A 14,715-nucleotide genomic window follows, 5' to 3' on the forward strand; every position below is an offset into this window, starting at 1 on the left:
AAAGTTAACTATTCAACAGTGAACAGTTTGGTTATTATACAATATTAGTGTGAATAGAGAAGAGAATAGTGAACACGTTTTATTGTCCAGCCAAATTCCAGAACACGTTTTTCATCCAGCCAAATTCTAGGACGGTTGTTTTAGTTCCAGCCAAAGTCCAGAACATCACATTGGGTGCAGACAAATTCTTTTCCTACCCAATATCTGTCGAGGACGGTCTTTTAATATTTCCAGGTCCCGACTAGGAAAGGGTTTTTAATCAAAGCCAAATTAAGGAAAGCGTGACAAAAAATCCGGGATTAAAATGACCAATCAGAGAACTAGAACTACAAATTCAGGGTAAGCTAGAACATTTAGCTTGAACGACCAGTTTCAGCCCACCTGAGTGTATTGTCATCGAAATATAAGTGATCGATTGTTGATAGATGGATTGAATACGGCAGCTTAACGATCTTTTCTGTGTAGGCGAAGAAAATGACATTGAAATCTCTTTAAAAACTTCAAAGTTACCAAAACACAAAAAAATTCAGCACGTTTCTTAAGAAATAATGCGCTGAAACAGCGTTGACATCTCGACCCGGGATAGAAAGCAAAATTTAGTTTTTTTGTGGCGGGGGAGGGGGGGGGGGGGGCGCAAGGGGGAAGAGGCAAAAGCGGAAAAGATCCTTAGGTTAGCTGCCCGCGCTTTGTTAACAAACCATTTATTAAAACAATTCAATTCAAAAATCAAATAAATAATATCTTTTTATAATTTTTATTTGGAATCAAAACTTTGAGCTCGTGAATTGCATTCTGAATTAAGATTACAAGTCAGCATTTTCAACCAATCTGTCAAAATTTCTTGCTTTTGAAATCTTAGCACAAAAGTTTCTGATCTGTAACCGAAAGTGATCTGGGTCAAACTTGTTTGTTTTCTGTCGTATTTCACTTTTATTTGTGCCCGACTGAAGAGGGCCTGAGGAGTCGAATCTAAAGCCGAAGTTGTAATTAGCAGAAAGTTGGGATACATTTTCCCGTAAAGCTGGGTGCCATGCTTTTTTGTAGATAGCTGTAGGCTAAGCGCACTTTCGAAAATGACAGTGCATTCGAAGAAAATTGGGTTGATTTCTAAATGGTACGGGTCAATATTGTGATTATCAAGCAGCGATAAATCGCTTGGAACTTTCGTCAAGTCTGGAACTGTAAAACTGGGCAAAAGTTTTACTTTATTTGGGGTAAAATGAGACATATCGTTTTTTATAACAGACGACGAATTAGCCCGGTGGTAGCTAACTGGCGAGTCGTTTCTAGATTCGGCGGGTAGCGAGGCATTTCCGATTCCGTTTTCAAGTTGCATACTGTCTGTTAAGGACAATTTTCTCTGGACGCTGCAGTAAATTTTGCGCGTGAACAAGGCTGCGCATTTTTGAATTAAGTATAAATATTGGTCTTCTTCGTCGTTACAATCGATTAGAGGGACTATTTTTTTCTTGGTTAGAGTCGCTTTTTGACTTTGTTTTTCGCGGCGTTTTTCGGCTAGTAAAAGCAAGTGACGTGTCTTTTCAATCTCGGATATCCACTCAAGACGTTCCAAATCCATTTGGTGTTCCAAAATCGGTACTGGAAGAACCGGATCTCTAAAAAAAACTTTAAAAATATTTTTTTCTTTAAAAATATTTTAACGTTTTTTTTCAACATTATGTAGGATATCACAATATCATTTCAAAATATAATAGTTTTTCTTAAGTATATATTTACTTAAAACTTTGTTCACGGTTCTATTATTTCGTACGAAAAAAATTCTTACATTACAACAAACTGCTAAGCATTTTGTATTTGATCTACTTAATTTACAACAATTTAACCTCAAAATAACCTCAAAATATTAAATTTGTGGGTCTTTCCCATTATAGCCCCCTTTTTGGTATATATTTACCATGATTTGGGGGGGGGGGGGGGGCTATAGGTTATCTGACCACTAGGCTGGGGGAGGGCTGGGCTATAATGGCAAAGACCCAAATTTGTTTCTTTTAATTAGAAATAAACAAACCTTGAAACGCGAATCTTTCTCTGCGTCTGTTCTGTGTACAATTTACGTCGATTCTCCGCAAACTGCGTCAAGTCCGAATTCTTCCGGATCCCGAGCCCAAACACAGAGTACTTCATCGCTGGCTCAGTCTTCGTGAAATAACTCCCCAGGCCCAGCCCGCTCGAAGACCGGACAACTAAATGGCACTTAACCTCAAATTCGAGATGTTTGAAATAGCTTTCAAGTTGCAGTTCTATTTGTATCTGTATCTCGATGACGTCACTGGACTTGGTGATTTTGTTCAGCCAATCAGATTCGTGTAAAGTGGAGTCCCAGGAACATTCTAGTTCGTACATTGGTTGAACTAGGAAATCCTGAAAAATATAAACAATAATATCCATTATTGTGTTTAGTAGATTGAACAAATTTTGGTATTATTGGTTTATTCAAATTAGCTATATGTACTGTTTTATGTACTGTTTATGTGAAGAAATTTTCCCCGTTTTTCCACTTATAATGCTTGGAGTACCCTAGTAAGACTTAGAGCCATCGATTACTTATATATAAAACTTCGCAAAATTATAAAAATGTCAATTATAAAGCGTAATGTTCTACTCTGGGGTTGTGTTTGAAGATTATTAGTGATTTATAAAACTGTAACAATTGACCTTTTAAATCAAATTTTGATGAAAGCTGTCATGAAATCTAATTTTATATATAATGTTTTTTCTTCAGGCTTTGACCTTCAAAAAGTGTGAGGATAGCTTTAATTTAAAGAAAAACTAACGTGCGTTTGAAATGTATTTTGCTAATATTGTTCACAATTACCTGGCTGTATCGCTGTTTGATCACAATCAAATCAACGCTGTCATTTGCTTCCTCCTCCCCCTGCTCTTTCATTTCACCCTCCGCACCACCCCCTCCCATAACAGCTCCTCCGCCTCCACCACTCCTGGATCCGGACCCTGTTCCCTCTTCGCTCGGAGTGGTCTCTGTACCCTGGTGGTGTTCCGCAAGGTTTACTGCACCCTTCTGATGGTGTTCCGCATGGTTAGATCCGCTATCGAGTTGCAAACTCAATTGAGGCAGCAACCAGCTTCGTCTTTTCATTGTTTTGCTGTTTACGTCAATACTGTTTACGTTTTCTTTGTTTACGTCTGTTTTCTCCGGTTCAGGTTGAGCTTGCGTTTGTTGTTGTTGTTGCTGTTGTTGGGTTTTTCGCAGTCGTGGTTGTTGTTGTGAAATGTTTCCGACAGCAACCCGAGTCACGTGACCAATAGTGACCATCTTTTCGTTTGGGTGAACAATTCGAACTCGAATCCGTCGTTGCATACCTAAAACAAAATGCACATAAAACAACCCGAAAACTATAACATTAACTTACCAATATACCCAGGTTGAGGTACCATACGGAAGTGACCTCTGATAAGACACTCACAGACCAAAGTGTCCACTGATCAGACTGAAGTGCACTCGAAACACCGTGTGCGCTTGGAGTGCGCTCGAAGTTTTCTCTGATCAGACCTTGCCAGACGGAAATGACTTCTGATCAGACCAAAAACTGACCATTATGGAGACGATTGTGCGACCATGACCCAGACCAAACTCATACCATTGCCCAGACGATTGTAAGCTCAAAATTATTTGTGATCAAACTATCTTGAGCTCAAAAGTCACTCCTGATCCGACTATTGTGTGCTCTGTCAGATTCTGATCAGACTCAATTGCGCTCGAAATAGTCTGATCAGTGAACGGTTTTCACTCTAAACGAATCTCTTTAATTCTGTTATAAAATATTCATTTCGAAAAAATTGATGTTTGTATTATTAATTTCATCGCTCAGTAAAAAATTACAGCAGATCGAATTAAATGCGCTTGATATGGTGTCTGATCAGACCCAATTGCGCTCAAAATCTTCCCTGATCAGAATAATGTGCGCTTGAATCCACCTCTGATCAGACCAAACCAGTCGGAAATGACCTGTGATCAGACCATCCCCAGACCGAAAGTTCATACTATTGTGCGCTCGAACCAAATCCCAAACCCTTTAATTTTGGTCTGGAAACACACGGTGTGGGTTTGGCTTGGGAATGATCAGAGGTCACTTCCGTCTGGCACCTCAACCTGGGCATAGCCAATTATAACACTTAACCCTTAAAATAAACAGTAAGTTGTAAAACAAGGAGCTTTTTCAAACTAATGAATGTAGATGGAAAACAAATGTCAGTTTTAAAGCTGAATATATATATATATATATATATATATATATATGTATATATATATTTATATATATATATATATATATATATATATATATATATTTACTTAAAAACTGCAACTAAATAAATTAATCAACTTAATAAATTAAGTGTTTTAATGATAACAGATTAAGAGCAAATCGCTTAAATAATTTTGTTGTTTCCAATTTTGAAACAAACCTATTATTTTGTGCACGCATAAAAAATATTCCGAGCGGGGTAACATTAAATACCAGACAAAAATACTAAAAAGCAAAACTTTGAATTATTTAAGTAAATTTATTTAAAAGCTGGCCAATATATTCATCTTAAAAGCAGTTTGGGTCGATGAGATTCCAGTATTTCATTTTTTACTCAACAGTATTTGAAAAAAAAGTAATTTTTTTTCGACTTGTCTCTTGTTCTTAACTTTTACCGAAGCCGCGTAGAAATTAACGGAATTTCAGAAATTAACGGATTTTAGAAATTAACGGAATTCTGAACCTAACGGAATTCCTAAATTAACGGAATTCTGACCTTGGTGAAGCTGGAACGCGTCTGGAATATTCTTTTTCTTTTCAAACACCACTGGGCTGAAACTCCCACTGTTGTTCAGTTCCAAAATCTCTGTCAGCACCAAAATCTCCCCTTCAAAAATTCCCCCCTTACTCGAAAGATACGATTTCCTTCGTTTCAACACCCCGTTTTTGTTCACAAAACTCGGGCTTACAATACTCAACAACCGCTGTTGGCGACCCAAATTCTGATTATGCAGTGGGTGTTCGTTAAAATGACCGAAAACTTCGAAAATAACTGGTCGGCTTGCCATTAATTTTCGGTTCTCACCATTATCCTCAATCGTGACATTTTCGACGTGGAAAAAGCCTAAAGGCGGGCCATTCCCATTCATGGGTTCATTTTTGATTGGGTCAGTTGAGAAAAGGGTGTCTGAGAGTCCTGGTACTGAAAACTGGCAAAAAATGTCAGTAAATTTTGCAGAAATGTCCATGGCTTCTAAGATCGTGATTCTAAACGTGACGGCGGTTGTAGTAATTGTGTTATTCGTGGTAGTCGGGGTTACGGCTGCGGAGTTTTGATTGGACGATGGAGAGTCGAGACTGTTTGTTTCCATATTTGGAACGTTTTGAGTTGCCACGCGGATATAACCTAAAAACACCTTTTATATAATTGGTCACAACACAAACTAAAACAAACCACACACGTTACTTCTAAAACCGTTTCTCTTACTTCTTTATTTTCGAACTAAACGTTTTAGCAATAAGTTGACGGAGAACAAGATTTTGTTAACCCAAGAGGAATTTTTTAGGAAAAAAAAACAAAAAAAACGTATATTTTTCCATAAAAGAGACAAAGAATTTTTTTAGTATGATCGATCTTGCAATAATTAGTGAGAGCAATATATGATCTTTCTACGGTTTCTAAAATTCATAAATCCAATTTTTTTAATAATTAGTCTATTTTCTTTAAAGCTGGTGATGCAATCGCGTCACCAATAGAAAGCTAAGTAACTCTGTTATACGTTAGTTTAGCAAATAGAATTGTAGTAGTGTGGCGAATACACTATTCCAAAATTATATTCCAAAATTATACGGAACTTAGTGAGCGTAGCTAAATTTACTTAGTGGAATTGCGGAGCAAATCCAAGTTAGAATTTGGCGAGCGCAAAGTAGAAACAATTACTGAGCAACTTGAATTCAGATTGATAAACGAGATTATGATTACTTATAAAAAAATATTATGAACAAAGTATGAAATAATTTAGTAGACTAGCGGGAATATATTTATACGTGAATACTAAAAAGTCAAAACCTTAGTTATGATATATTTATGATTTCTATATAAAATAGAGGGTAGATTGATAATTAAGTATACATACAAATTTCGATATATATATATATATATATATATAGATAGGTATCATATGTATCACATTTCCCCCGTGACAAAAATTGGAATTCATTTACAATTTTAAAATCAAACAACACCAAGAAGTAAGGAGTTAACAGAACTCAAAATAAGTTGGAGATACGTTGCAAATGCTCAATTTAACCGATAATAAGAATGAACTTGTATATGCAAAGCATATGTAAGAATTAGTGAACTGAGAAATAAGAATGACCATTACAGCACATTGAATTGGAAAATTCCAATAAAGTTGAATTTGCAGGGCAAATACAATGGGAAAAAGAAATATGTAAAAGGGCAAGTTGAGAAACATAAAGTAAATTGCACATACGAATATGAGTGGATTCGCAGAGCGAGTACATGAATTAAATTAACATTGAAAGAGAACAACAAATTGAATAAATGAAATTGAAAATTGTAATTACAGAGTAAAAACATAATTGAATAACGAAATTGTAGTTTATTTCAGTTCTCAAAATTTGAGTGTTTTCATTATATTTCATTTTCTGCATCTCAAACCGACATTTCCCGTTCTTGCTCATACTCAAAACATCTAATTCTGGGGTCCGATGGTGAAACTTGCCCCAAGTGTAAGTCAGGTCGAGGTGGTGACGGGATTCTTGATTGTTTGGCGTTTTGGATAAGGGCTACTACCAAATCTTTTTGTTTTGAAGCTTTCTTGTCTTTTTTATTTTTTCGCTTCTTTGGTTTAGCTGAACTTGATGAGGCCAGGGAACTTGTTGGGGAAATATCCGCATCAGTGAATCCATAAAATTGGGGTCGGTTGCGCTTGCGGGCTTTTGTTTGATCGTCCTGTGCGGGGGGTATATGCGGTGATTGTGAGGCTTGTGATGCAGGTACAGGTGGAACCGGTACAATTGAAATTAATGGTTGGTCTGGAGCTGGCACATCTTCGTGAAAATCATCTGCGATAACATTATGGCGTCTTTTGTGCTGCGGTTTTGTCGGTTTGCGTACCATCAGTGAACGCGATACGTTTGAGTTTATAGATGATACTACCGATGTAGTATCCCGTTGACGGTGTCTGATTTTTATTTCGCCCCTCTTTTGTTTCTAAAGATCATTGCTGTGTTTTGCGATCTTAAATTCCGTTGTTTTCTCGTAAGGAGCAGGGCCTCGTTGAGCGTATACCCACAAATTGGTGGATCTTTCAGCTTTTGTCCCAAATTTTGCAAGATCATTATCTCGAACCTTTACTGGGGATCTGCCAGGCTCGTTGATGATTGTTGTTGTTGGTGACGACTTCGTAACAAAAGATCCAGGCTTAAGTACTTCGTACAGACCCGCCAACTGTCTTTTTGCTCGTTTTTTATTTGGTAGTTTTCGTGCCAGTTTGACTTTAAGGGACTGCTCCGTTCTCGGTATAGGATCCGTAATCTGCGGATGTGTAATGAAACGAGACTCTTTGTTGTCTGATTCCCGGTAGCGCTGACCTGCATCTAAAGAGGCCTGACACATCTTCTGTTCAATTGCGATATCGCTTATGTTAGCACTGATCCATCCAGCTTCATCCAGCAAGTCCTCCACAGAAACCGTTTCAGCATCTAAATAGTGATTAACAATTTTTCATAAGTTAGATTTAAACTTGATGGAAGTGTGCTAATATTCCTTAAAGGAGTATTTGCGGGACGGCCGAAATGAGCTTCAAAAGGTGTTATCTTCGTTGTTTTCTGTTTAGTTAATCGTAAATCAGAGACTATTTGTTTAATCGCTTTAGATGTTGAAAATGTATCTTTATTTTCGGCTTTCATGCAGGATAAACGTCTTTTAATTGTTTGGATCATTCGTTCCACCAATCCAATAGCTCTATGATCACCGACCGGAGCGTCGAGAATGTTGATATTATTTTCGTTACAGTAGTTTGTAACTTGTTTACCTACAAGACAAGTTGCTTGGTCTAAGCGTATTGTTCGCTGGATTTCATGAGTATATGCATAATCACGAAGAAATTTTACTACATTTACCCCATTAGCCTTGTCGAATATTCTAACTGTTGGATATTTGGAATAACGGTCAATACATGCTAAGAAATAAATATCTTTATCTTTATCATTAATTATCCGACCCCCAAAATCAATCTGTTTTTCTTCGTTTGGTTCTTGACAAGCTTTGTGTGGGTGCCATTTAGACTTTGGTATGATAGGTTTCAAATTCTTACCAATATCTGTACATGGGACGCAATCGGATGTTTTTGCTAAAATTTCCCTATGCATGTAGGGCCACCATGCATATTGAGAGAGAGAGAGAGAGAGAGAGAGAGAGAGAGATCATCCCCCAACTACCAGGGTGCGTCATGTGGATGGATTCGAGCACCGCCTCCGTAACAAAATTTGGAATGGCCACGCGTTGATCAACACACAGACACCCAGATTTTACATGTAGATCCTTCCAAAAGGAATGGATGTACGTGCTCACTTCTTTACAAAGGGCCTCATCATCCTGTAGAACACAGTCGCGGATCTCTTTCAACACCGCGTTCTTACTAGTGAGGACCGCCAGAAAAGATTTGGTGAAGAGCTGGTTGAGGTTATTTTCAAATATCTCTTCCCGGGATAGCTCGATGTCATATTCCTCGGGTGATGATGATGCTTGGGCGTTGCTGGGTCCGGCTCTTGTAGAGGAGATGGGAGTAGATTGAGTGCGAAATGTCACTCTCGGGGTTTGTGGTGAGGTGGGTGGATTATTTTGTGGTGCCTCTTTTGCTGACATTTTGATGTGGAGTATTTGCTGTGTAGAATTAGCTATTAAATGGCAATTAGAATTTTGCGACTGGATTCGCGATGCGAGTGTAGTGTCAGATTTAGGCAAGTGATTTGCGTGGCAATTAAAGCGAGAAATGAATTTTCGATTGTAATTATTTGCTTGAGCTCGAATAGTGAATGAGTTATTTGAGGCATTTGAATTATGCGTGCTACATTTAACAGATTTGCAAGAGTGGACGCGCGTCTTGTGCACTTGTGATTTGTATTTATTGTTTATGTGCCGCTTATGGAAAGGAATTTTATTCGAGTGACTAAATAAAGATGTAATTGCGTCGCGAATACGGGAAATTGTAGCTACCATAAATTCCTCATCATATTGAGTGACGCTTTTTGCTTTTTGATTTGGTTGGCGTGAAATATAATCAACTAAACCCATTCTAGTGCCAGGAATATGTTCGATTTTAAAATCGAAAGGTAACAGGCGATCGATCCATCGGGTTAATCTACTATTATAAGATTTATTTGAACGATGAGATTTTAAGACTGAAAGAAGTGCTCTGTGGTCTGTCAATACAGTAAAATTCTTCCCAAAAAGATAGTATTTAAAATATTCAATAGCCCAAACCACCCCAAGTAATTCCAGTTCATTAATACTATAACATTCTTCATTGCTATTAAGGAATCGGGACGCAAAAGCTACCGTTTTCCACCCTTCACAACCCAATTGCTCAAGTGCGGCGCCTAAACCTTGACGGGATGCGTCGCATTTGATTCGCGTTTCCAGTGTCGGGTTAAAATGAGTGTTTTCAGTAGCATTCGCAATAACGGTTTTTATATGCTCGAAATGCGTTTGATGATTTACATTCCAATTAAATTTTTCGTTTTTCTTTAATAATGGCCGAAGAGGATGACATATTTTTGCAAGATTAGGAATAAACTTACTTAGGTGATGGACACTACCCAAAAATGATCGTAATTGTTTCAGTGTTTTTGGAGCTTTGATTTCCGCAATTGCTGCTGTTTTAGATTCTATAGGTTTGACACCGCTTTGTGAAAATGTGAAACCAAGCCAATTTATCTGATGTTTAGCAAAGTGACATTTGCTTAAGTTAATTCGGAGATTATCAGCCTCAAGTTTTCTCAAACAATCGTAAATGTAATTGAGGTGCGATTCCTTACTACCTTTGCTAATTACAATTATGTCGTCAAGAAAGCAATATGTGTTAGACAAACCAACTAATCTGTAATCCACCGCCTTTTGAAACTCGGCTGGCATATCTGTAAGGCCATAAAATCCTGTTTTGAAACGATACGTACCTGTTGCGTCACCACAAATGATATTGAAATTGCAATGACGTGCGGTATCTGGATGCAAGTTTAGTTGACTATATGCGTACTTTAAGTCGATTGTTGAAAAATAAACGTTTTCGCCCTGATTAGAATCGTTAATGTGCTGTGAAATTGAATCGATAAGACTGTCTATGTTTGGCATTTGGTATTTATTTTTATGTATTGATTTGTTTAAGATTTTTGAATCGAGAGCTAACTTTACAGATTTGTCCTTGTGGACTGTAATTACGATAGGGGAAATAAAATTTTTATCAGAACATTCTTGTAACTTTTCAATATGTCCTCGTTGAGAGAGTTTTTTCAATTCGTTTGATACTCTGTCCAACAGATTTATAGGAACGCGACGGCCTTTTTGGTGCAATGGAGTGTAATTTTTATGGAATTTTGAACGAACAATATGTATTTTGGACTTACCGATTCTGGAGATTAAATCAAGAAAATCAGTTGCAATTTGTGTCTTGATTGGACAGTATTCTTGTTCTACCTGATTGATTGTCGTTTGATTATCTGACTGTTGAATTGAGAGTCCAAGTACAGAAAACAAATCTCTACCTAACAGTGGGCGGTGGCCATCCGTCACGACTTGAATTTCTATTGGATTCGCGTACCAATTGTTACTTTGAATTGAAGTTTGAAGAGTGCCTAGCGTATGAATAGGTTCGTTGGAGAAAGTTTTCAATTGTTTAGGATTTGCCTCGCGTATCCACTTTGAATTTGGATCTTGGGAAACAATTGAAGTTGCCAATGATTCATTTAATATTGTGCACACGCTGCCCGAATCCACCAAAACATTTGTTGCTGTATTTCCGATCGTTACGGGGTGATTGAGTGCCTCCATTGAAGTTGTGAATTCCGTCGAAGATACTGTAGCCACGCAATTATCTTCATCCGATGAATAATTCGATTCCAAATCAGGATCAAAATCAATCAAAATTTGTTTAACGTCTTCAGCTTGGTAGTCTTTTTCGACATTATTAACTCGTGGCCTGGGTTTTGGGTACGAAGTAGGGTTTTTTGGTTTCCGACAGACTTTTGCGAAATGATTATCAATACCGCAATTATTGCATTTCTTTCCTCTAGCAGGACATCTATTGCGGTGCTCAGGAGTCCAGTTCATTCCACAGAAATGACAAGTTGTGGGCTTTTTCCGTGCCGTAGTGTTCATGGTAGAAAAGGGAGTAGCATTTGCGATGCGCATCCGCTGCACTTGATTGACGGTTGAATTGAGTTCATTTTTCTTTGCATTCATTTTGAGCTGGTTGAGAGTACCCATTTCGATATTAATAGCTATTGCCAATGCTTTGTCAGGTTCTACCGTTTCTTTTAAGAGCTCTTTTTGGATATCTTTATTCTGCATATTTGCGATGAAAACATCTCGAATGATCGTATCCCCTTTTTCTCCTAAATCGCAATTTTCCGAAAGTTCTTTGAGATGACCATAAAATTTTTCAATTGGCTCTCCTTTTTGCTGTTTTCGTGTAAGGAAGAGATATCGATCGAAAGTGATGTTGTGAATTCGGATGAAAGTTGTATTCAAGACATCCCAAAGATTTTTTGTTGAGATTTCATCCAGAACAACAGTCGAGTTTTTTAATTGAATCTTCTCCGCCCTTCTGTTCCCAGACTCAAGTACATCAATGACGATGCTTTTCGATCGCAGAGTTTCCATGGTTTGTCTCCGCATAATATGCCTACCGCTATAATGCGTTGACAATTATTTTTCCATGCTGTTTTTGCCTGTTCATTACGGGTGCGTCGATCTCGCTCTGATTGTGATGTCGAATTTTCAACTGCGTCCTCGTATGCGGGTTCAAGAGGTAGAATTACGTTTTCGGGGGGATCAGCTAATAGTAGATCCACTTCAATTCCTTCACGGGCAAGGATTGCAAGTTTAAGCTGTGTCCTCCAATGTTCCCATTGCAGTGGAGGTTCAAGAGTTGCCTTTTCCCAGAAAGGCTGAATTCCGAGTGGAGATTTGCCACTGTCCTTTAATGCTGACTGCGCCATGTTATACGTTAGTTTAGCAAATAGAATTGTAGTAGTGTGGCGAATACACTATTCCAAAATTATATTGGAATCGTGAAGCGAATACGGAATTTAGTGAGCGTAGCTAAATTTACTTAGTGGAATTGCGGAGCAAATCCAAGTTAGACTTTGGCGAGCGCAAAGTAGAAACGTTTACTGAGCAACTTGAATTCAGATTGATAAACGAGATAAACAAGTAGACTAGCGGGAATATATTTATACGTGAATACTAAAAAGTCATAACCTTAGTTATGATATATTTCTATATAATATAGAGGGTAGATTGATAATTAATTATACATACAAATTTCGATATATATGTATATATATATATATATATATATATATATATATATATATATATATATATATATATATATATATATATATATATATATATATAGGTATCATATGTATCACAAACTCTCACAAGAAGCAATTTTCCTCAAGAAGAGTTGAATGTGGAAAATTGATATTGTGGCCATATAAAGTAAGAATACTTGTCTTTAAGGATAGTTTCTGACAATTGGATGATACAAGCAGACAATTGTTTTTCTCATAAAACTGAAAAACTAAACTGTGCAGACGCATCAGGTTTACCCTAATGTAGAACAAAAAATTGACTTTTTCATAATTTATTCTGGATCAAAAAATTTTCCAACATTTCTTATCTACCCGTGTAAATTTTTCGTTTTTCTTTAATAATGGCCGAAGAGGATGACATATTTTTGCAAGATTAGGAATAAACTTACTTAGGTGATGGACACTACCCAAAAATGATCGTAATTGTTTCAGTGTTTTTGGAGCTTTGTTTTCCGCAATTGCTGCTGTTTTAGATTCTATAGGTTTGACACCGCTTTGTGAAAATGTGAAACCAAGCCAATTTATCTGATGTTTAGCAAAGTGACATTTGCTTAAGTTAATTCGGAGATTATCAGCCTCAAGTTTTCTCAAACAATCGTAAATGTAATTGAGGTGCGATTCCTTACTACCTTTGCTAATTACAATTATGTCTTCAAGAAAGCAATATGTGTTAGACAAACCAACTAATCTGTAATCCACCGCCTTTTGAAACTCGGCTGGCATATCTGTAAGGCCATAAAATCCTGTTTTGAAACGATACGTACCTGTTGCGTCACCACAAATGATATTGAAATTGCAATGACGTGCGGTATCTGGATGCAAGTTTAGTTGACTATATGCGTACTTTAAGTCGATTGTTGAAAAATATACGTTTTCGCCCTGATTAGAATCGTTAATGTGCTGTGAAATTGAATCGATAAGACTGTCTATGTTTGGCATTTGGTATTTATTTTTATGTATTGATTTGTTTAAGATTTTTGAATCGAGAGCTAACTTTACAGATTTGTCCTTGTGGACTGTAATTACGATAGGGGAAATAAAATTTTTATCAGAACATTCTTGTAACTTTTCAATATGTCCTCGTTGAGAGAGTTTTTCAATTCGTTTGATACTTTGTCCAACAGATTTATAGGAACGCGACGGCCTTTTTGGTGCAATGGAGTGTAATTTTTATGGAATTTTGAACGAACAATATGTATTTTGGACTTACCGATTCTGGAGATTAAATCAGGAAAATCAGTTGCAATTTGTGTCTTGATTGGACAGTATTCTTGTTCTACCTGATTGATTGTCGTTTGATTATCTGACTGTTGAATTGAGAGTCCAAGTACAGAAAACAAATCTCTACCTAACAGTGGGCGGTGGCCATCCGTCACGACTTGAATTTCTATTGGATTCGCGTACCAATTGTTACTTTGAATTGAAGTTTGAAGAGTGCCTAGCGTATGAATAGGTTCGTTGGAGAAAGTTTTCAATTGTTTAGGATTTGCCTAGCGTATCCACTTTGAATTTGGATCTTGGGAAACAATTGAAGTTGCCAATGATTCATTTAATATTGTGCACACGCTGCCCGAATCCACCAAAACATTTGTTGCTGTATTTCCGATCGTTACGGGGTGATTGAGTGCCTCCATTGAAGTTGTGAATTCCGTCGAAGATACTGTAGCCACGCAATTATCTTCATCCGATGAATAATTCGATTCCAAATCAGGATCAAAATCAATCAAAATTTGTTTAACGTCTTCAGCTTGGTCGTCTTTTTCGATATCATTAACTCGTGGCCTGGGTTTTGGGTACGAAGTAGGGTTTTTTGGTTTCCGACAGACTTTTGCGAAATGATTATCAATACCGCAATTATTGCATTTCTTTCCTCTAGCAGGACATCTATTGCGGTGCTCAGGAGTCCAGTTCATTCCACAGAAATGACAAATTGTGGGCTTTTTCCGTGCCGTAGTGTTCATGGTAGAAAAGGGAGTAGCATTTGCAATGCGCATCCGCTGCACTTGATTGACGGTTGAATTGAGTTCATTTTTCTTTGCATTCATTTTGAGCTGGTTGAGAGTACCCATTTCGATATTAATAG

At 37.3% G+C, this 14,715-nt stretch overlaps 1 protein-coding gene across 1 annotated transcript in view; it reads right to left on the reverse strand.

Annotated features, from left to right (window-relative positions):
- Positions 1–700: 700 nt before the first annotated feature.
- LOC142351930 (kinesin-like protein unc-104) overlaps positions 701–14,715 on the reverse strand; it is a 32,282-nt gene continuing 18,267 nt past the window's right edge. Inside the window, exons 11-14 of the mRNA XM_075404195.1 lie at positions 4,783–5,412; positions 2,837–3,342; positions 2,030–2,382; positions 701–1,616 (exon numbers count right to left, since the gene is read on the reverse strand). Of these exons, the coding sequence (XP_075260310.1) occupies positions 755–1,616; positions 2,030–2,382; positions 2,837–3,342; positions 4,783–5,412 (2,351 nt within the window). The 3' untranslated portion in view covers positions 701–754. The remainder of the gene's footprint in view (positions 1,617–2,029; positions 2,383–2,836; positions 3,343–4,782; positions 5,413–14,715) is intronic.

This window comes from Convolutriloba macropyga, chromosome 13, assembly GCF_964194025.1.
Source record: "Convolutriloba macropyga chromosome 13, txConMacr16.3, whole genome shotgun sequence".
Lineage (NCBI taxonomy): Eukaryota > Metazoa > Xenacoelomorpha > Acoela > Convolutidae > Convolutriloba > Convolutriloba macropyga.